At 37.5% G+C, this 25,361-nt stretch overlaps 1 protein-coding gene across 1 annotated transcript in view; it reads right to left on the reverse strand.

The window, feature by feature from the left end:
• Window positions 1-305: 305 nt before the first annotated feature.
• The window catches only part of LOC140241124 (uncharacterized), an 81,404-nt gene continuing 56,348 nt past the window's right edge, over window positions 306-25,361 (reverse strand). Inside the window, exons 3-6 of the mRNA XM_072320889.1 lie at window positions 3,373-3,678; window positions 2,049-2,383; window positions 1,405-1,539; window positions 306-374 (exon numbers count right to left, since the gene is read on the reverse strand). Of these exons, the coding sequence (XP_072176990.1) occupies window positions 306-374; window positions 1,405-1,539; window positions 2,049-2,383; window positions 3,373-3,678 (845 nt within the window). The remainder of the gene's footprint in view (window positions 375-1,404; window positions 1,540-2,048; window positions 2,384-3,372; window positions 3,679-25,361) is intronic.

Below are 25,361 nucleotides of genomic sequence, written 5' to 3' on the forward strand. Positions count from 1 at the left end.
TGCAGCACCCCTTGTACTCTCCCTTTTTTTTCCAGTTTCCAGAAGACTGACCCCTACTCTTTCAGGTCATAAAGGAGGTAGCATTCAAAAACACTATTTTTGGGATTTACAAGCCCTTAATCTCTTTGCTAATCACACTTCAAAATGTACCATGTGTATAGTACTAAAAGGTATATTTATAATTATATAAGTACATACATCTATATCTGCTGAGATTCGCTGTTTAATTTTGGCATCATTGTACATATCCTTCTATTTTGTAAAAAGTTTAGTTGTTAGAATTATGTTGTTTCTCATACTTTCCATTAATTCTTCTTCCACGTCACAGCGCTCTGTTGTCTGTGGTCTCCTCCAGCAGGGATTCCAGTCACATCCTGTGACACATAACACCAATAACCATCATCAGACAAATGCACTTTTCTGTCGTTTCCCAAACATTCCATGAAAAGGAAAAATGGATGAATGAATAATTGAATATGTAAGCAAATATGTATATATGCATGTACAATTACATTTTATTATATGACCGTCCAGCTCAAAACCCACAAAAAGTCATAGATTAGGATTCTCTGAAGTGGACCGAATAGTCATTTAGGTTGACCAACTTAAATTTCTAAAGATTGTCCAATTTATATATGATTTTAATTTTTGTCCTTTTCGAACGTTTACATCACGAAATTATGAACATTATCTCCTTTAGGAGAGGTGGAGGAGGAAGTCTCTCTTCCATCCACCTTCCTGCTCGTGGGAAGGAAACAGTCCATACTCAGGGGTAGCATGTGTTCTTTTCATGACCTTCCCCCCCTCAAAAAAAAACCCCCACCCTACCCATATATATATTAGATATGTTTGTGTGTGTGTGTGTGTGTGTGTGTGTGTGTGTGTTATTTGTCATATATTTACGGGAATAACTGTGAAACTGAACTGGAAAAACTGTCCAAGGACACACGACGGACATTAGGCCTATACTGCGTCTCTTCGTAAGTGATTGGAATGTATTGACTTCTGATATCTTCGAATATAAAACACACAAACTTTACAAATACCATTTATTGGTATATTAATCATATAGTAGCTGTCACCCCTTCCTCTATTTTGCCGGCGTGGGGTCATTCATTCTTCTCGAGGGTCAAGGGGTTTCAAAACCATCTGAGCATGTATAACTTGTACATTGGGATGGAGTTAGTGTGGCATAAAATCTCCATAAAGTGCAATCTCATTGGAATTTCGTGGTGTTAAACAAGCATACCACGATATTGCTGACACCATTTACACTGGCGAAATATTTCAATAGACACCTTGTTATTCAGTTGTTGTCATCTCATTCGCAAAATTCGGTGGTACATTTTTTTTTTTTATGCTTAGCAGTGGTTACGGAAAGAAGAAACCAAATCAAATTTCCACACCTTTTCGGGGAAGATAGTCCGGATGGTACATTTGCAGAAACTTTCCCACAAGGAGGAAGAGGATGACTAGGGCAACAGGTAGACCAATGGCTAGTCCAATGATGAGTCTCAAATCATCCCGGTTTACTGCAATGTGGTTTATACGCCATTGCAACACGATATATTTGCATTACCAAATGAGGAAGACATTACATGAAAAACGTGTTTACTTTGTGACACATACAGTTTCGGTAGTGCCAAAGAAGTTATTGATTTTATGGGTAGAACTTCGATGCATATTTTGACATGTTGGTCAAAGGAATGACTCGAAATTCACAAGGTGTCTTCCTTGACACCGTAATTTGGTTAAAAAAATCACTGTTTCTCTTACATGGGATATCATGCATGTATTTGTATTTTGTTGGATTGTGTTTCCAAACATTATTCTTTCACTCGAAATACACCCAATCAGATTAAGCATTCACCAAGACATATCCGATTGAGACTTAAGGTCCTCAGAGTGGGAAATTTCTTCTCTTCTGTCATCTATCATAAATATCATGTTCAACAAAAACAGCAAATGATACGTCATGATACGTCATGATCACAATATCATTGAGAAACAAAAAATTAGCAAAGTTTCATGAAACCTGAAAGGCATATTGGCAACACGGTGATTTCTGCGGTGGAATTCCCTTTCAGCGAGTCACCGGTAGCAGTGCACGTGAAGGTTTGCCATGTCTCTTCTTTCGCTGTAACAGTGATCGTCTCGAATCTTTCGTATGTGTCGTCAGAAAGTGTTTTCTGTTGCGAAGCCACTGAATTTAGTATTTTTCCCGACTCCTCGGTCCAAAGCATAGAAATGTTAGGCTTGAATCCACTGACGACACACGTGAGGTTAAAGGAAGGTGTGTTGGAGGAAGTTTGGTATGTACATCGGCTTTGATGGGACCGACTCCTATCGACGCATTCCTGGATCTCATGTTTTGATGCCAAAGCTAGGGAGACAAGGAAAAATATGTAAATTGATATGAAAAAAAAAAACAATTGAAGGTCAACAGTTTGTTGAGAAATGCATATCTTCATTCTTCTTCTTTTACTACTTCTTCTGTGGCACTCGTTGATATCTTATGACATTAGCTGGCTATTGCTATTCCCCTTAATGGGGTCGTCATCATTCCCCTGCTTTCTTTAGTTGGTATAGGGGGCCAACCGCCGCTTTATAGGTTTGTATCTGTATTACTTGGGAGGAAGTGAAATGACATTTCATGAGCTGTGACTCCTTCAAACACAAAGACTCAATCCAATATGCTAGCTTCGAGACAAAGTGTTTTTGCCTTTACTGTGTTGAAGGGGTAGGACGACATAATGTCAAACACATCGCTCACCTAGCCTAAGGTCTGGAGATACTGCTCCTTGGCTAGACTCAGTGATATTTTAGAACCTGAGTTATATGACTGAAGAACAGAAGACGCACATAATACTGACTGCGCCACCTCATTGGCCCAGCTAATAGTACTTCAAGCTTTCAAACAGACTTCAGCTCATGCATGGAGCCATTATAGAACAAAATATTGGTTTGTTTCGATTCTCTGAATTGGTCTAGAGCATGAAAATGGAAATTAATAACGAAATCTTGGAAGTGTTTTAGAAATGAGGCAATAAGCACACATATCATGCCCGTTGCCGCGATTTCCAATCTACTCAGTTTGTCTCCCACAGGCTCAGTATGAAATACCTTACAATAAGCCACTGAAAAAAAGATCAAAGAACAACAGATAAAAGTGTAGTATCATTATATTAATTAAAGATCAAGGTTGTGCCTGCCAGAATAGCAACCAAGAACTCTTTTTTTCCTTTCTTAATTCTTGTATCTTTAACGTTGACCCAATCGCTGCTTGGTTTTATTTATATTTATTCACAAGTTATTTCCCTATCATAACCGACTACATCAGAGCGTTGTATGTTGATGACAAAGTATACTTACAGCTAACCGTAACTAGGGTAGAATTCGAGAAATTTTCAAGATTGTTCAGCACCACTTGGCAATGGTAGCGACCCTCATCAGCAACCTTCAGATTAGTTATGACTAGACTGAAATCTCTGTTGATGTCAAACCGTTCCTCCCCGCTCACGAAGATCCCATCGTAGAATCTAGCCTTGGTCACCCGCTGATGAGAGATGGTATCCTTGGCCCAGACCACAGCTAGAGGCTCCTCCTGGATGTCACACTGCAGTCGGATGTTTTGCCCTTTCCAACCCCCAACGCTTGGGGCAGTGCCTACTCTCGGGCCTATAGAGTAAAGAAATAAGAGTACACGGAGTAGTAGCTTTGCTTAAAGCTAGTTCCTGTTATCATACACGCGCATATTACACATTCGTAAAGAAAGACATAGACATGATAGAGAAAGACTTTAGCAGTCTGTGTACAGTGTTGATTTTTTTTGACGATTTTACAATTGCAGACATCAAACCCAAGGATGAAATAATCAGCAACTATGACGAAGGAGTGCAAGTAAATAAAGCTATACTTTAGAAAAACCACTCCTTAAATTACTATGTATTGTATCGCATACACTTTTGTTATGCAGCAGTCATTGTAAATCCAGTAGATAGAAAAATAATTGGTGTTATACATATATAAATGTATATATATAATTGGGCCGTGACGCGAGAAAAGGGCCCTTAGCTCCGCTGCGCGCAAACGTCAGAAAACGGCGCGGAAGTTTGACAAAGCAATACGCGCAAAAAAGATAAACTAGCTAACTGCGCGCACATGCATAGACTCATCATAAAGTGACAGGATTTGGACAAAATATGCTTTTTTGAATGTCGTGATGGGGTCAGTTAGGATTGGAATTTCAGAAAAAGGTTTGAATATCTAAATACGTCAGAGTTCCTTCCACAATGTGGAGGTGAAAACTCATTTTCGGTATTTAATGCCCTAAGGGCCCTTTTCTCGCGTCACGGCCCAATATATACATTGTATATATATTTATATACAGAACACAAACAATGTGTATACAATGATAATGCCGTCTCAAAAAGTCAAATCATTTGACATGATCGAAGATGAACCATGTTCCTTTAAAGTATAGATTATGATATATCATAGAGGGCTCGTGTGTGTGTGTGTGTGTGTGTGTGTGTGTGTTAGTGTGTGTGTTATCGCGCTGACGGGGAGGGGCAATGTGGGGGTGGGGGGGGGGAGAGCACGTGGTGAGCTATGGAGCAAATTTCCTTCCCCTCCCCGTAAATGGCACACTTCCCCTCTCGTGGTTCTGCAGCCCATTACGTTGGTTCAACGGCGACAACATCTTCCTTTTCATCTACTGCGTAAGCGAGTATGTGAATTTTAGCTCGGTAAAGTAACACAAATTGGGTGTAGTTTGGTTAGACTTGAATAATCATTTTCACTTTTTCCACTTATGAATTTCTCAACATTCAATTATTTTCCTTTCCGACGGGGGCGAAGGTATAGAGCTAAAGATGAGTAATGTAGCTCGAAACATAATCAAGGCCTCTAACAGGTCAGAAACAATCAAACAAAGTTTTTACGTGCAGACAGGATGATGTTTACGACGTACCAACACAGTTAGGCTTATATCCTAATAAGAAAAAAAAATCCCAGCACACTTCAATACAGTCAAGATCTTGCTTGGAAAGGTTTGTATATAGGGTCTATATTATACAGGGATAGACATAATCCGTTTTTTCCCTGGTATCTTAAATTTTGGTGCCCCCTCCCCCCTCTAAATAGTGACCAGAAATAGAATGAATACTAGAAATGTCGCTATGGCGACTGATGCCTCCGCCATAATGCATGATTGTCCCAATAGGCGTATAGTACAATGTCTTCACAATGTGTGATCCATGACAGTTTCACATATCTGGCAAAATATTGAAATGACAGGTTTGTCAGAAATGTCTTGAACTGGGTTTGCTATAATTTTCTAAGAGTGCAGGTACACATATTTGGGGAATTTTGGGAAAGTTTATGCAATGAGTAATTTCCAAGGTACGAAGAAAGAGTGTGATGACGGTACAAAGTAGATTTTTTTTTTTTTTTTTTTTTTTGGGGGGGGGCATTGAAACCTGGCCTTTGACCCTTAACCTTTGACCTTCTGGCTGGAAATTTCCCGGAGAATCTCCATTAGGTAATGCATGTATTAAGTTTTAAAACTAATAATGCAAGCATTGCATATACTAGTATATGAGGGAAATAGTAAAATTTTGAGGAGTTGACCTTGACCTTTGACCCCTGATTATTGACCCATGACCCCTAAATTCCCTAGATAATCCCTGCCAGACAGTACATGCATATGTACCAAGTTCCACAAAGATACATTGAAGCATTTGAGAGAAAAGTAATATTGCAACATTTTCACACAACCTTTGACCTTTTGACCTTTGGCCTTATGACATGAAACTCTCTCTGGAGAATCTTTACGCAGTAGTACATGTCCACACAAAGTTTCAAGAAAATACCTTCGGGCATTGCATAGATATGGGGGAAATTGCAACATTTGTAGCATTTGACCTTGACCCTTTGACCTTTGACCTCTTGCCAATGTCACTAAAATCTACTCAACTAATTGTCCCATCACACATCATCCTTGGACCAAGTTTGGTGAAAGCTGCTTCATCCAGTTTTGAGTTATCACGTAAACAGATAAATTTTAGGATTTGACCTTGATCTTTGACCTTTGACCTCTGTCCGATTTCACTGAAAAACTAATCAAGTAATTGTCCCATCATACATCATCCTCCAACAAAGTTTGGTGAAATTTGCTCCATCCAGTCTTGAGTTATCGCGTAAACAGATACAATTTCATGATTTGACCTTGACCTTTGACCTTTGACCTTCAGCCGATTTCACCCAAAATCTAATCAAATAATTGCCCCATCATACCTCATACTTGGACCAAGTTTGGTAAAATTCCAGTAAATATTACTCAAGTTATCGCGTAAACGAAAGCGGACGGACGTACGTACGGACGTACGGACGGACGGACAACCCGAAAACATAATGCCTCCGGCACCACTTCGTGGCGGAGGCATAATAAAAAGATAAGCTTTTTTGGGAAATGTTTTAGTCGGTCATCAAGTTCTAGATGTTCCAGGACACCTCTATTGTTGAAACCTGATATACAGTATTGTATATCGATTCCTGTTGATAAATAGTTATTTTTATCAAAATATTTATCTCACGACCAATACTTTAAATAAACCAATACTTTTATTTGTCAACGAGGACAGATTTGAAAAAAAAAATATTCAACGCCTTGCTTGCAAAAAACAACAACCCTATATTTGTTGAATCAGCACAAAATGTTAACACATGCCCTTTTTTAAGTGTCTCACGGAACAGCACTCTCATTTGAGTAGTAGTTATATATTTTTTTAAATATCTATCTATAAAGCCTTCGACACAATTAATCATGGTATTTCATTCATCAGGCTGGGATTTCCACACTTTCCTCATACTGTACAAGGCATTTCAAGATTAGTGACGACATAAAACGGCGGCTTTGGGCCCATTTCATCAGTGTACTAAAGGTCTCAGGCCTTGATAGTATTAATTAACTGAGGACAGCCATGCTAGATAGACAGGTTTGGGGGTGCAAGTCCGTTTATGGAACCTGAGTTGGCAGATAGGCTGAAGCTAGTACATGTCCTCGAATTAGTAGTTATTGAAGTACAGTGTAGTAGTAATTCTACTCTAGTTACCGCATTGTGGAATAAGCGGAAAGGTCTTGGAGTGGCTGAAAGATTATTTAGGTAATAGATGTAACTTGATAATAACTTGTTTTAAAAGAAGTTATTTTCAGCCTTCCACGCATTTATAGTCATATCACCACACCCTTTGCCGACGATACAAATGTATTCATTGCCCATGATGATATTGATGCTCTTGTTTAAGAAATTGATATAAAAGAACTAAAAATAAACAATACTTATTTAGTCACACATAATTATTAATCAAAAAACCTCCAGAAATATGCTTTGTACAGTATTAGTGTTTACACTCCAGGTGCCAATACAAAGAGAGTTTCTCACTTTCAATAGAAAGCGTATCACAGTTCAAAGTCCTTAAACATTACAGTAGACGGTGAACTCTGAGATTCTTGAAAGTTACATATGAATGATATAAAAACCATTTCATGTTACAACCGTCAAGAATCGACTGAAATATTCCTCAAAATCCATTAATTATGTTATGCTTGGCCTCGATGTTGTTTTACCTTGATTATGAAACCTTAGATTTTGGCAATGCTCACCAAGCCCATGTTTTTTGTTAGGTCACTTTTGCAAAAGAAAGCTTTCCGCCTAATTTTTTATTTTCCTATACGCTCCTCCCCCCCCCCCAAAAAAAAAAATGAAAGATTTGTTTTGACTCTCGTCTACATTTTATTCTATAATCCCTAAAAAATGCTCAGTCAGTATCCGCGAACGATACTAGCTAAGAACACATTATCTACTGGCTGAAATTATTCTAATTCCGAAATTTCCCCTTTCGTATTAAATACGAAAAAATTTTAAAATGTTAAAAGAACATTATAAGATTTTTATAATGTTCTTTTAACATTTTAAGATTTTGTCTCTGTTGGCGTATGTTGTTACTCACTTGAAATTCTGCTTTGCCACATATAATTATCTTCCTTATAGACCAAAAAAATACACATATGGTTACGACAAGAGTATCATAATTCAAATTCTTTCTATTGTTGTTCCTCTATGCTCCTTCCCTTTTCAGCACATCATTTAAGTAGTTTTATTTCTTTTCTTTTCTTTTACAAACTTTCGAAGATCGTTGTCTTCGTGTTGCATGTTCTTGCCCGTTCTGCTTTGTTGTTATCAATAATTTCCATCCATGTGTGTGCGTGTGTGCGTGTGTATGTGTTACTCTACTCTGTCTCTTTAGTTGTCAACCAAACCTGTCCTCTTCTTCTTCTTTTCTTGTTTCAACCTATTTTTCCGTTCGTCTTCTTCCCCAGCTTGGCCCACATTTTCCAAGCATTGCTTTTTTTTCAGTGGTCTCCCTTTTTTTCTTTTTTTTTTGGCCTTTTTTTTTTTTTGCTTTTTGGGCTTGATGTTGCCATCATAATATGATAAGTAACCCTGCGCTGCCAAATTGTAGACCATAATCAAGATAACTTATAAAATGTATGCATATAAAAAACAGCAAAGCTAAAGGAAATAAATTATGTTTGTCGGTAATGAGTTCCACAGCCGAGTTGTCCGTGGTATGTAGGAAAACTGATGGGGATACTTGTTTGACTTTGGTACAGTGACTCTGTAGGGGTAAACAGTTGCAGAAGAGTATGTTAATCGAGACCGTCCAGTAGGGGAGAATTCCAAACACCTCAAGGGACGGTTTCAGGAACAAAGAGATGCAACATTTCTTCGATACTCCACTGAATAGATTTCAATTTTCTTGGAGTCATCAATTCTTAAGAGGCGGAGGGCTTTTCTCTGTAGCCTATATCAAGCAACCGAAATCTAGTGGTACCAGCTCCAGCCCATATCGTACATGCGGCCTTATAATTGTTTTCTTAACCTGATCACTGTGACATTTCTTTAAGGTTTCACTAATTTTGTTGTATACTATATCTTTACCAAAAGAAAGCAAAATGCATGTTTTGTTGAAAATTACAATGAATTTTTGGTTTGGTTTTTTGGTTTGGTTTGGTTTATTTCTACATTTTCTTTCTCCAAATACAATTGCAAATGAGAGCAGAGTGATACAGCGTATGCAAAAAGAAAAAGAAGAGAGAGAGAGAGAGAGGAAGAGAGTTTAACATACAAATCAATACAAGAAATGTGAGGTCATATCTATATATGTAATGTAATACGAATATAATACAACATCAATTATAAATGTATAAAACTCTTAATCTTGATACATAGGTATATACAGGTAATTACATTCGAAAAGGGAATATCAAAATCATAAAATCAGCATGGAATAGAACAACGCGGGAGTTACCTGAATTACATAAGATGCATTCTCATGGGAAATATTCCACCAATGTAATGATAATCATGAAATTAGATGGACAATATCATCAAGTGCTTAAAAACATCTACAATTTTACTTTTTTTAACTTAGTTTTGTAATTTTGAAAATACATTCATAGATAAAAATCGACGGTACCAGAACTGATATGAATTCAGGCTCCATAGAAATATCGTTGCACTTACCAGAGGGGCTACCTAACACAGATGAAGTCAGTGCTAGAAGAAGCACAAGGTCGTATCTTCGATCCATCACAAGTATTGAAAAAACTGAGACACTTTGTCCAAAAGGAAGCTAGCATTTGTTTTGATTGAATCTCTCCGGCAAACCTGTCAAACGATGGCAGTTCTCCAAAAGACTCGATATTCGAAAACACTTGATATTTTCATGCACTGAATCCTGAAGAGATAGGCCAATACATGGAAATATTCCGTCAAAAGAATTTGCTTACTTCTATGGTTGTGTATCTCTGGTTATGGGTCATAAAACCTTCTGTTGACAATGATATTTTGCTGCATGGAGACATACTTTAAGGAGGGATAAAGGTATCACATGTTTACTCATGCTAAGATAGTAAGGGGTAATGTTCTCGAACGATGCACAGCATCAAACACGTGATCTTGGTTGGGTTTTTTTTTTTGCGACCAAAGGACTTTAAAATGTTGATATCAGCTCTACAAAGCCAAATACTTGTAGAATATGCCCATTTCAAACAGTGCATGACGGGTGTCAATTAACTTTAATGTTTCATAAAGAGTTAAAACTCAACCATTCACGGCGTTGTCATAAACACACTATTCACCAGAAATGTGTGCATAACAACCTTCATACATGCACAAGTCATTTAGATGACAGTGATTATATTACCTGACACATAATCTTCTCCATGCTTTACGACCAGCGCATGCTGAAGTGATACTTTTCTGAGGATGATTTATATTACATCTGTTCTTCTTCTTCTGTTACGTGCAGCTCCACCAGTCAAATGCAATTAGTGTATTTGGGTGAAAACGTTGAACGATGTACAATTCGGCAAATAAGGAATCTAAATTAAAACTTGTGAGTCACTGATAAAAATATATCTCAGTGAAATTTCATTGATGTCAGCTTTCTTGCACACCCGACTATACTGGGATGCTGCTTTTATTCAAGGTTAAATGGAACTGTAACATATTGGCTAACGTCTCTGATTAAAATGAGCATTCTTTTAGACAAAATTCAGAATTAAGGGTAAAAAAAAATAATATCAAAATGAAGATATTTTCATCTCGTTCATCCTAGCGAAGGCTGTGTTAATTTGTTCCTAAAATATTGTTTACCTACTGTGAAGTATACAAAAGTTACACACGGAAGTTAAAGAAAAAGTGAAGTTTTTGTCATTTAAGCATATAATTTTCTTATTCTTATCTTCACTTTAATATCATTTTAGTGTGACCCTGCACCTCAAAGCAAACAAAAAGTCGACAAACACGAATTTTTAGTTAGGACCATATTCTGAAAGAGCAGACTTTAAGCTTTAAACTGGTGTATAACTCAAAGCAAATGGACTCTCCTAACCTATCTAAATATTGGAAAGAAAGCACAAACTCAGGAAAAGTGGGTACTGAGAACAGAGGCTCTGAAGTACAGTGTCTATTCAAGCGCTTAATCTTTACCAAACCGTGCTGGCTGTGCGATGAATGGGACAAAAACAGGAAGTAAACCACCAGAGTAACAACAATGAAGGGAGTATCTGATTAAACTGAAATTGAGCATGCCTCATTAACACATTCTGTCCATAAGTAATGCTAACTTCAAAGCAGTAGCACTATCCTTCCAAAAGTTATTAGAGTTGAAAGTGAAGAGTGTGGACAAGGTTTTTCAGAAATGAAAAAGGGATTCTAAAGAAACACCTAATCACACTATTCTACCACAAATGTTCGAGATAAACTGCTAAAAAACACACTTTCCTGCCCGTTTTATGATACAAAATTTTAGCATAATGTAAAAGAAAACCCGCTCTTTCAGAAATATGAAAAAGTCAAGTTCGGCTAGGTTGACCCATTTCACTTATTTTCAGTCCTCATGCAAAATCAGTGTGTGCGACTTTATGTTCGTTTTGAGATGCGCGGTCAAATTTAAACAAACCATACAGCAGGGGAGTTTTTTTTTATGTTAGTGTACAGTAGATACTAATAATGAGTTAAGTGCACTTTGTTTCATGAAATCACTTCAAAAGCCCTCTATACAGATGCTACAAGTAATAAGCCATGTTTGAAATCAGAGACGTTCAGCTTTCACTCATTGACATTCCTCAGACATAGGCAATAAAAACAAAGACGTCCTTTGATCGATAAATAAGAGTTTTGTGGGCAAACAACATTATTTTTTAGTTAGACATAATCATGTTAAATTTTGTCAACAATTCAGAATTGTAATTTCAACCTGAATTATTTTTCATACTAACCGATTGTAACTACAAACTTCCAAAATTAATTTGAGAGCAATTTCGACTACTTTACCTAATTACTCATTTATATCAGAGACATTCGCTTTTCCGTCAGGGACAATTCGGCTGTTAGTTATCACTAGAAGTAAACATCAAACTCTCTCTTTTTGAGATGCTCTAACTCAATATTCCACATGCATTGAGAAATCATTTACTTATGTCAAGAATTGTATTCTGTTTATATTTATACTTTGTGTTTCACCTTCCAGTGTATACTTAGGTGTGCCCACACACTATCAATATTGTATATTTTTGCTTTCAAATGTAGTCCAACTCTATAACAAAAGTAAACAGGAATTTACCAATGTTATATATTAGACTACAATGTAGTATGCTACAGCTAGTGCGGCCCAAGTGTTTCTACCTCTCTTCTCGAAGCGGAAACAAAAAAAAAGATAAAAACTATAATCATGAAAAAACCTGCGGGGGGGGGGGGAGGGAGGGCTCTGAAATAAAAAAGAAATGTAAGCTGTATGTATATGTATATGTATATGTATATGTAAAATATATACATATGCATAATGTACACTTTTCGAAGGCAAGTAGAAATTACGAGGAACACGTTACTCATCCCTAAAAATGTCCATACACTAACGAAAGTAATAGGAATACTCCTAACTTGTTAGAGCTAAATCAGTCATATCCTTCTTTTTTGCCAGTTTTTGGTTGGATTTCAGTTTGCGGTTAATAACCCGATCATCTCTAACTATCTATATCTGAAGTAAGACGTTGTTGATTGATCCGAAATAAAGCAGCTTATAAACGTTTATAGTGATCCTAGCCTTGCATGAGAAGATTGGGTTTCAGACTCAGATCCAAAAACTAATACTCTTATCTACTTCTTCTTCTTTTTTGGAAATAATAACATTTCATACATATAAAGTTAAGAAATAAATGCACTTACCACAAAAACAAACATCACGAGAAACCTGTTTACTTCAAGTGGACATGTCCGGGCACGTATAAAAAGCCTTGCCTTAAATATAAGCTGTTGCGACCGACGTAGCGGTTCGGGTTACAACATGTTTAGTGTAGCCTGTATAAAATCAGTATAAATAGAAGCTATGTCTTGGCTTTGGTTTTTTAATGTTTTGATAGCGATAACATGTACAGTATTGATATAGTATGACCAAACCGTTAATGTACTTTGTCCTCAACAAAGAGTTGGAGCAGACATTATCAGTCACGTCCCACCATTGCACACATCATAACCTTGTTCTCAACAAACTTTTGACAATCGTGTCAGAGGTCATTGTGAACATGAATCATGTAAAATCAAGTTGGCTTTGTCTTAGATAAAAGTCAAATGTTGATTATTTGTTTGTTTGTTCATTTCCATCGGAGAAGATGGCTGGATAGCCCATATTCAGCTACGTTTAGCTGGTCTTCCATGGGATCCAGTTGGATGTGAGTTGGGACCACTTCACTGGGTTATACACCCTGCTCTTTGCGATGAATGAATGAAGCGGGATCTTTTACGTGCATGAGTTGTTACTCTCTCACACACGGGACCTCCATTTTATGTCCTATCCGAGGGATAGAAGAAACACTTTTTAGTGTAAGCATCGCCTCAGCCACCACGTTTCCAAAGTGTACTACCGACTGGAAAGCACATATAATATGAGAAAGTGGTGCATTTTAGTTTATGGGTATTAAAATTAGAATTATGGGTAGGCGTACTCGATGATAAAACATATCTTTTTGAAGATCTTTGAAAGATACATGCATATACTTCTTTGGAATCATGTTTGTTATACATGTAATTACTGCAAGGACTGGCAAAGTAAAAAAAAAAACAAAAAAAAAACATCTGGCCATTAGAGTAAATGATAATTAGTCAAACTTGGAATAGGACCAAGTGAGGATTAGACTAAATGGGCATTACACGAAATTGATAGTAGACCAAAATGAGTTTAGCCGTAGTGGATGTTATGCAAACTGGGAAGTAGACCATTTGGCATAACATCCAAATTGTCCACCAAGACACTTGTATGGCTGACAAATTGTCGCCCCTGCACAAATTATTGCCCCCTGAAACGTCACAAGAACGACACCCACGAGTCACAGCTCACAAGTCATAAAGTCCGTGCGTTATTCAGCTCACGAGTCATAGGCCTACAGCCTACTTGTTTGACACTAAGCTAATAAGGCCCATAAGACCGACACATTAAGTCCCGTGTTTTATCTGTCGAACTCGTGGGCTGCTTTTACTTAGTGTCGAATTCATGGACTTTGATTGCCTAGTTTCGAACTCATGGGCTGTATGCGACTCTTGAGCTGTATGACCCACGGACCTTTTTTACAAGGTTGAACTCTTGGGCTGTATGACTCATGGACCATAAAATTGTCGGTTTAATGGGATGACCCCGTTTGTACAGTCCTTACGGCAATGTTCGGCACATCCAGGCACTGTTACACATACAAGCTGTAATGTGATATTTAAAAAAAAGAACGTGATGTAGCAAATGTGTTTAGTTATATTCATAGTCTAGGATAAAATTGATGACGGCTTATCTATTTTTACCCTTCGTTTACATTTACATTGCAAAAGTATACTAGAATTATGTTAATGGCAAAAAGAATATTCCAATTTCACATTCATTTGAACATACATGTGCAAAACACATACATGAATACTAGATATGTGTACTTGGGAGAACACTGCATGCACTATGCAAACAAATCAAACTATAACATACTTCAAAAACAGTATCAAAAAGGAAAAAAGAAATGCATGAAGAATTGTAGGCACATTCTCCATGTTGGATTCGTTAGAGTAAAGATTTATTGCACTTTCAACTCTTTAATCTCTTCCCATTCCACTCAACTCCATTAAAATCAATACATAATACAGCGTAGGTATTCTATACTATATGGGATGCCAGAAATATGGATGCAATTTCAACCTAAAGTAGACACAGAAGAAGAAATCTACAAGTAAAATTCAGGCGAATGGCAATGTCTCCCAGGCCTTATCTCCACCTTATAGCAGATCAGCAGGTAACACAGGACTGACTTTACAAGTCGCTTCAGAGCCAAAAGTGACGTAACTGTCAGAGCAGAGGTGTTGGGTATTCTGTCTACCTCAGAATTTCTCCGGCTTATAGGCCCAATGGAACCATCTCACGAGACGGACACTCACAAGTCATACGGTCCACGAGACCGACATAAAAAAATTAGGTCCATGAGTCATACAGCCTTCGAGTTTATATAATGCTCACGAGCATTACAGCCCATGAGTACGACACTACGCACAAAAGGTTCACGAGACCGACCCTAAGCAGAGAAAGCCCACGAGACCGACAGTATACAAAACAGGCTCACGAGACCGACACTCGGCAAAGAAAGCGAACAAGATCGACACTTTGCAAAGAAGGCTCACGAGATCGACACTAGGCAAAGAAAGCCCATGAGACCGTCAGGATAAACAGCGCCAATTACATGTCAATTACAAATGTATTATGTACCTGTACCGGGAGTTCCATGAAGGGAAATATTACATTGTACATACTGGCGGTGCAATTTCGTCACGCCATGGAGTGAGAGATTGTAACTTGTGTGGCTTTAAGAGGACAGCTCGGGAGGCGACATTGTTACCATTTCTTTTAAATAAAATAATCCTTTTCTAGCGACCCCCCCCCACCCCCCCCCCCAAAAAAAAAATAGTACAATAATAAACATGAACAAAAATAGAGGACAGGAACAATGAATGATTTAATCTTAGCTGCCGTCCTGCTATTTTTAATAGGCTTTTCCAATGTGTAACTAGACGGTGGACAGAATGTAAGGTGTTTTTTTTTTTCGCCCTTTTCTCTCTCCCTTCGCTAGTTGAGTAGGGCTTATTAGATATCATATCCGCCTGCTTATACCCGCGTGTTTAGTCTTCGATTTTTTATTTTCTTTAATGTATTTATAATGTACGGCTTTCAAGGAATGAAAACGTTTTTACAAGAGCCGCAGCGATTCACTTTGATTTGATTGATTCGTAAAATTATTTTCCTCAAAACAATACATTTCTCATGAAATAAAAAAGCTGTTATTATGGATGATTTTTATTTTTAATCCTTAACGCTACCTTTGAATTAGACAATTGCATTATTTTCTGTGAATTTATACTGAATCAACACTTTTGCAGATGACTACTCCACCGCCAAATCATGCAAAGATGGTGTGCACTGCAACAGTGAACATTTTGTGAATTATTTTCTGTTAAACTTAGCTTAAAATTAAGCTGGGTATTGTTCTAGTTTGTTGATCTTTATGACCACATCATTTTATTTCATTGTTTTTCTAAGTAGGTGTAAATGAAGAAATGAATAAAGGGAAACCAGTGCGTTTTGCATTTTCGAAATTAATGAGGAAAGATGTTATACACCTTTAACTGAATTTTGTTTATTTCTCACAACACTCACAAATGCAAACACAATTAATGAAAGATCTTGAGCATATCAGGTGGTCATGGAGGGCAATTGACGAGGTACGATCCTAGCAACTTTCCTTTTCCATGATCGATCATATCCTCCTCATGTCATTATCTGGACACCCTATACAATTAATTGGTCCTGAAGTGGCGCTGTTCATCCCGTCAGTCTCGTGGGCTTTCTTTTCCTAGTGTCGGTCTCTTGAGCTTTGTTGCGTGTTGTTGGTCTAGTGAACCTTTTAAGGAAAGTGTCGGTCTCTTGGGCTTTGTTTGCGTACTTTCGGTCTCGTGAGCCTTTTGTGCGTAGTGTCGAACTCATGGGCTCTATAACTCGCGGGCTTATTTTACTTAATGTCGAACTCGTGACCTTTATTTATGCAGTGTCAAACTCGTGGCCTTTATTTACTCAGTGTCGAACTCCGTGGGCTGTATAACTACTGGGTTGTATGATTTTTGGGCTGTATGACAGTTACATGAGCTGTATGACTTGTGAGATGTATAATACGTGGGCTGTATGACTCGTGCGTGTCGATCTCGCGACGTGCAGTGCACTCGTACAAACATGGCTGTTCATTTGAAACCATGGCCCTGTTCGTAGCATTTCAGTCGTATATCACACACAGTCAAAGACAGGATATGCATGCACATTTTTAGAATATAAAGACCTTTTTCCCAATTATGGTTTAACATACAGTCTAACACATGCAAACATTATAATTGTGTACGTTGGACATGCAAAACAAGACGGTCCCCTTATCTTTTTCCTGCCTCACCACACACATACCCTCAAACAAAGACAGACAGACAGCCAACATAGACACATACACATACGATGTACATACACGCAAGTGTCTTAGGGGGTGTTGCAAGAAAGTCAACTTGCAATTGATTGCAAATTTGCAATGGATTTCAGGATTTGCAATAGATTTTTGGGAGTTGCAATCAATTGCAACTTTCTTGCAACACCCCCTAAGTGCTATAGCCTGGTTATGAACCACCGATTGTCCTCCTCGGACTTACTATCTTCCTCATCATCTTTCTGTCCTCTCATCATTTCTCCTTACAAGAGAGCCGCATCGTGCTTATAATGTGTGCATGCAAATGATGTTTGTATTACTCTGTCTTTTTCCATCAGTCCATCTCTTAGGGAAATTGTCTTTTTTTGTTTGGCAATTATATATGTATATATATATATTGAGGGTATTGCATGCTACAAGCTCTACTTTTTAGCAGTCCTCTCCATTTCCTGCAACTTCGTTTCTTCCTTTACTATAATAACATAACATTTATTTGTATCTTTGTTGATAATTTACCTGTGTTATTACATGTTATTATATTCCTCGCATTGTTGTACTGATCTAACATCTGTATATACGAACATTTCATTGTACTCCTAATCATTTACTTGTTTGTTTTGGAAATTCAATAAATCGACTTAAACAACTTCATCTTGAAGTACAAACAGAAGTAAGCCTACACACAAACATACACAACACTTTTCACATTCAGGGGAACACAATGATGGCTTAACATAGTACAATCCAACACAAACATCATTTACATGTATTTTCATGACTGCTTACATTTCAGATACACGACAAACAACATAGCCCCATATCTTCTTCCTGCCCTACCACACATATTGTCCTACATACACTCCAACACAAACGGACAGACAGACAATAAACATACATGTGCATACACGCAAGTACTCACTCAGGTACACACACACATGAACACATCCACTTCTCTGTTGCCATATCCCACAACATGTTTATCTAATGCGTGTTTTATACTGAAAGCCCAAATTCGTTCAGACTTTGAATTACAACTCATATTCTATGGTTGTCATGACAACGATAAATTCATAGAATACTTAATTATTAAATTACATCATCAATTTTAAGACTTTGAATAGGGGAAAGACACCAACTTTGGCGATAAACGGACCAAAAATTGCACGACTATGAGCTGTTACAGGAGCACAGTGTTCCCCGTCTACGACTCATACGCACAAACGCGCCAAAATTTCTCAAGATTTTGGTAAAGCATTTGATTTATTCCATAATTGGGGCACGTAGGCGTCTAATTTCGGAAAATTGTTTACATATCTAAATACGTCAGAATTTATTCTTCCATGTGGCTGTGAAAACTTAATTTCGATACGATTTCGTAATATATACCATAATTATTTGTGACCGTGCATCACAAAACGAACAAAAAGTCGCACACACTGATTTTATGCGAGGACTGAAAATAGGTTAAATGGGTCAAGCGAGCAGATCTTGATTTTTTTTCATATTTTCTGGAAGAGCAAGTCTTTTTCTATATTATGCTAAAATTTGGGATCATAAAACGGGCAGGAAAGTGTGTTTTCTAGCACTTTATCTCGAACATTATTCGGCAGAATAGTGTGGTTAAGTGTGTCTCTAGAGTCCTCTTTTCATACAGTCGCCACTTTCAACTCCTCTTACTTTGGACAGGATAATGCTACTGCTTTAAAAAGTGGCATGTGTTTATAAGGCATGCTTAATTTCAGTTTGATTTAATAATCCCTACATTGTTGTTACTCCAGCGGCTTACATCCTTTTTTTGTCCCATTCATCGCAGAGCTAGCACAGCTTGGTAAAGATTAAGTGCTTGAATAGATACTGTGCTTCAGAGCCTCATCTCTCACTTCACACTTTTCCTAAGTGAGTGCTTTCTTTCCAATATTTAGATAGGTTAAGAAAGTCCATTTGCTTTGAATTATACATCATTTTAAAGCTTAAAGTCCACTCTCCCAGAATATGCTCTTAACTAGAATGTCATGTCTAGCGACACACACAAACACACACACACACACACATATATATATATATATATATATATATATATATATATATATATATATATATATATCAATTTATGTAGACAAAAATGATTTACCTCGGATATTATTTGGTATGTTACTGCAAAAAGGACCACAAGTACGATACATACAAACTGAAATACAATACAATATTTATACAAATGATGAAAGACAACAATTCGAGTCAGTAATGGCATCCCCACAGCACGCTTTCGTTGCATTCATTTTTTTTTTTTAGAGTACTGAGCACAATGTCTCCATACTTTAATTCTCTATGGGGGGGGGGGGGTGGGACAAACGTATCGTATGGTGAAAAGTAACCAATATAAGAAGTGTAAGAATATCTTTAACCTCGTATAGCACACCAGCAATTTTCGATTATTTGCAAATAGGATGGTTTATTATGATCTTTCCATGTAACTTACGGTCGATGATTACACCAAGGGATTTTGTGCTATACACTTTTTTTTTTCTTATATACTAATCATTTACATTCAAATTAATGATTTTCATCAATATTTCCATTCTTTGCCTGACAAATCATGTGACATTATTTTAACATTGATTTGTAATTGTCCAGTTTATACCCCTCTTGAAAATTTCTCAACTCGTTATTTTAAACATTGTTTATTCTACAGATAATTTATCGTACCCTGATCAAGGCTGATAGAAAAAAAAAAAAAAACATGTTTCATCTTCAAACTTAATTATTGACAACAGCAAATTGACATTTTGTTAAGCATTTACATGAAGTAAAGAAAAAATACCAAGCAAAACAACGGTCCCCGTATAGAGCCTTGACAAATCTAACAAAGTTAAACGTGTATTACAACCTTCACTGAAACCAAATTGGTCACGAGATTTAGTCATACTTCTCAAAACAAATTACATTATTTTTTTCATCGTCATTTTTTTCCCCCAAAAAAAATCACCAACCACGGTTAAAAGAGGTATTTTGTTCAGTTATATTCAGCACCATTTTGATATACTGGTATCACTTTGGCTTTCTTAAAGCTTTAAAGCTAAGGAAATCATCAAAGGAAGGATTTCATGTTATTTGTCTACGGATACTATGACAAGTGGAAATAGACTATGAATTCAGAGTCTACAAGAGTGGGGATATTATTTGAATATACATCACTACATTCAATATTTCTTAATTTTTAGATTTAGACATTTTCATCCAGAATTTCATTAATTTTGATAACCTTCCACTTTTTTAATGAGGTATTTTTTTTTTCAAATGTGTGACCCCCGCGCCATTAATAAAAAAAGTTTAGTTTGTCGAATTCGATAATTACACAAATTTCTATATATTTCATACTGGGTTTCATGATAAACGGTCGGGATCTTTACAAAATTTGTACTATACTTTGTACTACGTTTTGATTTTCGTTGATTGGAAATAAACTATTATTGCATTGAAGAAAATTTAATTGAAAAAAAATGTACAATTTATGCTTTCTATCCAACACGTTTTTTAAACATGAGAATAAAACCAAGCTTTGTTTCCTTCTTTAATTCAATTCAGACACAATTGGTTAAAGGAAAATATCTATCTGATTGACTAAAACAGTATCTTTTTTTTTATTTCCACCTTTCGACAATCAAGCCCGATGACGCTAAAGTCACAATTTTTCAGTGTATCATGTCACTGTCTCATAAGATTGAGACTCTAGCACTCACTCAACTTTTGGTAAAAATACTGTAAACACAGGTCATATTGCCATAGAATTCATATAATTTATTTTACACACTTATACTTGAAGTGTAATTGTACTGTGGTGTTTAGTACTTATGATTCGTCATTGGTGGTCAGTCCCGGTCTCCCTTCTTCTAAAGTCCCCCACCTCCATATTTTCTCGCTCGGCACAGTTGACTTAGTCAAGGTTGAATCTCCAGCTTTTCTCCTCTCTCTACCCCCCTCCCCCCCCCCCCCGCTCTCTCTCTCTCTCTCTCTCTCTCTCTCTCTCTCTCTCTTGGTAGCGGGATGACCATCCTCCCTTTTACGTTCTTGTACATTACGTGAATCTAACCTTTTTCTTTTCCCTTTCAGTACTGAGACTACGGACTTAAGTAAGTTTGATATACTACTCGGTTGCCATTTTGAAACACTTTATAGTTAGACTATTGAAGTGATTAAAAAGAAAAGGGAGAGCACTTTCTGACTTCGGCCAGTGAAGACATACACAAAGCTTTAAACAAATACAGTATCTGGATGCTCTGAATGCCAGGTGTATATTTCGTCCCATTCAGACGTCTTGACGTCCCTGTGGTACACAGGGTCCCTCCATATGCCCTTTGTGCCCCTTTCAACACAGGACTGCTCTGCGCCTGCCCAACTGATTGTCACACTTAACGCCCATTTGATATCTCTTTGAGATGCGTCTCAGATCGAGAGATAGACTCGGTGGTCCGAGTATCCTCTCGTATCACCTTCTGTATCTGTACGGATTTTTTCTTCTTTCTTTATTTATTTCTCCCGATTTGTGCAGAGGTTAACTCAAAAAGTTCTTCGACTATCAATTTCAAACTTATACCATCTATGTATCATGTCCCGAAGACGACAGATCTAATGTATCATTGTCATTGGTTGACCGTGACATCACTATGACGTCATTATGTGAAATCACATTTTTGCTCATATCTCAATAATGAATGGAATTTCTCAATGAAATTTATTTGTCATATTGCTCAAATCAAGCTCTTATCACTCATATTCTCAAAATTTGTCTCTACACCAAAAACGTACGCGTAGGCGCGTTGAAATGTTGGCATCAGCCAATCGAGCTCGTTTTTTTTTTTTTTTTTTTTTTTTGCACACGTTGCAGATCATTTGGCGCATTTTTGAAAAATAAAAACAAATGGACGGATGCTTACGAGCGAGCGCATATACGCACGCACTGCTCGTATGCAACAGTAATTCAGAAATTGATCGGATGTCTAAAATGAAAAGGAATAATTCTAAGTTTCAAGTCAATCAGACTCAATATGACGTCATACGGGTCCGTCAATGGCGATACAAAGTGCATAATGCAAAAAACAAAAACAAAACGCTAATTCTAAATCCCATTTCCTACTCGTCAGGATGAGTCAAATGGGATTTGAATTAGCGGGTTTTTGTATATATATGCACTGTGTATTGTCATTGACGCTATTGACGCGAGCGCGGAATTTAAACTTTGATGGGCCCGTGTGACGTCATATTGGATCAGATTGACTTGAAACGAGGTATAATTATTCCTTGACTTTTTATACATCTGATCCAGGTAAAAAAAGAACACGGGGAATTTCTATTGCATACGAGCTGCGCGTGCGTATATTCGCACGCGTACGCGTCCGTCCATCTTTTTTTTTTTCAATTTTTCAAAAAATGTTCCAAATGATCTGAAACGTGTGCAAAATAATTTTGAGCTCGATTGCAGCATGTCAACATTTCAACGCGCGCGTTCGTGTATGTTTTTGCTGTAGAGATGCATTTTGAGAATATGAGCTATAAGAGCTTGATTTGAGCTATATGAGACGAAAATTTCATCGAGAAATTCCATTCCATTAATGAGAGATGAACGAAAATGTGATTTTATATAATAACGTCATAGTGACATCACGGTAGACCAATCACAATGATACATTAGATCTGTTGTCTTTGCGACATGATACATACACAATATAAGTTTGAAATTGATAGTCGAAGAACTTTTCGAGTGAACCTCTGCACAACTTTTGGGGAGGACTAAAGAAATAGAAGAAGAAAGAATCTGTACAGATACAGAAGGTGATACGAGAGGATACTCGGATCATCTTAAAAAAATCATTTTACATCAATGGAAACTTATTTACATGCAAATCCGATTTTTCTATTTCAGCCAGGTTTCTTTCCAATGCATTCGTTTAACTGCAGATCAAGATAACACCTTAACAAGACATAACACCAGCTTTAGACGTATAATGTGTCATGATAATTGTCACTCGCATTTTTAACAGGGTGTAATAATGGGTATTGATGCTACTCCCATCCGATGAATCATCATAGCATGCGCTAGAGCATTGTGTTCCGTTGGCACGTGAGTGTAGATGTGAATGTCAATCAAATTCGTTGAGACGGTGTAAGACTCGATGCGGCGTGGTCCATTACACGCTTTCCCTCCTTGAATGCTGGATGTTCATTTTTCCCCGGCTCTGGCCCATGTTCCCCTTTTTCGTCAGTATTCATTATAACGCACTCTTTAGCCTTAGACAAAAGTCTCCTACCGACATTCGAGCGGCATTGTAGAACAATGTTCAGTTTTGTCTAAAAGCACGATATTTGGCACACATGTCGACTATATATCCCCAGTAGATTTGGATGTCGAGACCTTCAGAATACGGCGTCTGCTCCTGTTGCCATGGTAACAAATGATAAGAAAAGAGTAGTTTATAACAACAGAATATAATTCAAGTTGGAAAAAGAATGATTCATTAGATACCGTGTCACGGGAATGCTCAAAACTGGTCGTTGCCAGGGTAACACGAGAATTCTAGTTAAAGCTTTGTTTGCTATTAAGAATATTGCATATGCAAAGACATAACTCTACATATTGAAAACTTTCGGTCATCTGCGAAACCGCGCTTCCCCGCGAACGCTACAACACTTAAAACGGGTCAAAAATCGACTCATCTTTCCACAAAATCTGCCATAACTTTAAAATTATTAAAGTGGCAAACTTGGGGTGCCCGGATTCTGAAAGTATACACTTCAGGAATTATTCATGTGCATGTATGATTATTGTAACATTTGTAGCATTGACGTACTTTTGATCAGAATAGTACCTTAGTATAAGCAGATTTGTCTATGGCGAACAGTCTAATCAAATTTGGCGAATTTGAGCAAGTTTTGTCGTCTTGCAATTCTTCCACACGGGATATCTCGGGAACGGAAGGTTTCACGATCTTGGGGTGGACGGCTTCAGAAAGTAGAGATTCTACCCATTTTCGTGATATAAGAACCTTGTTCATTGGTTCAGCCACGTCAGCAGTCCTGACGCACTTTTGCAGTAAAGATAAACTGCCACAGGGAAGGCGCACAATCTATACAGACCTATCACGTGACGAGACAACCAACGAACATTTGAGTCGTTGACCTTCACTGTCTGCCATCGGCAACAGGGTGAATTCATGTAATTTCAAGCCTTTGTTTCTCGCCAAATATCGTTTTCAATCTATTTCCCAGATACTTTTGTATGTGAGATATTCATAGCAGCTTTATAAACAACATAACTGTTATGTTTGGGAGCAGAAACAACCAAATATATTCCACATTCCGTCTCATTTTTCGCTGATGGCTCTAGTCGGACTGGTGCATTTTCTTCACAGGTAGTAATAATGTAAATGATTGCAACGGTCGATTGCCACCTGCTGTCTGCTACCGGGCCCTTGAATACACGTATTGTACACAGGTAATCACCTGAAATAGTGTTGTCCAGAAAATTTAATGACAACTGTAGATTTAACCCAATTTCTGTCACCTGCACACACAACACACTACGCGGGAAATTATGTGAACATGATATCCCTCCACGCACGGCGCTGCCACTCCCATTGTAACGTGTCGACTAGCCAAGCGCCACACACTCAGTCACCTTCACGAGCGTCCACTCCGTCCGTAACTCGGATTTTCTGCGTGAATTAGTGCAAAAGTTTTCAAGATGTGACATGATGGTTGCTATAAAAAACGACTTTTTTAATAGAAATTATACCCTTTCAGTAAATAAAAACAGCATTTCGTATAAGCCACTTTATACTAGTAGTTACTTCAACGAAACATATGCAAGTGGTAAGATATTGATAACTTTTTTTATTTTCCTTCTCTGTCGGTTTGTCACTTCACTCGTTTTCAAATTGACAAAATGCGCATGTTTGTCCGATTTATTATAGCACTCTGAGAGCACAGACCTCCGTCAAACAGCTCATTGACGTGATGGCTATCTGGCTAGACATTTATTACATCATCTTGATGGCTATTTGGCTATACATTTATTACATCATCTTGGAGCATCCACCACTCGGCAAGTTCTGCTTCTACTACCTGTACACTTCACTTCATATCTCCTGTCAGCTCCCATCAATATGCCAAGGGATAGAAGGCCAAGACTTAGCCTCCTTTTCAATATGTTGACAACTTATTGCTAGACCTTTGACACCGCTTTCTTTATTTTGGT

The sequence above is a fragment of the Diadema setosum genome, chromosome 17, assembly GCF_964275005.1.
Source record: "Diadema setosum chromosome 17, eeDiaSeto1, whole genome shotgun sequence".
Taxonomy (NCBI): Eukaryota; Metazoa; Echinodermata; class Echinoidea; order Diadematoida; family Diadematidae; genus Diadema; species Diadema setosum.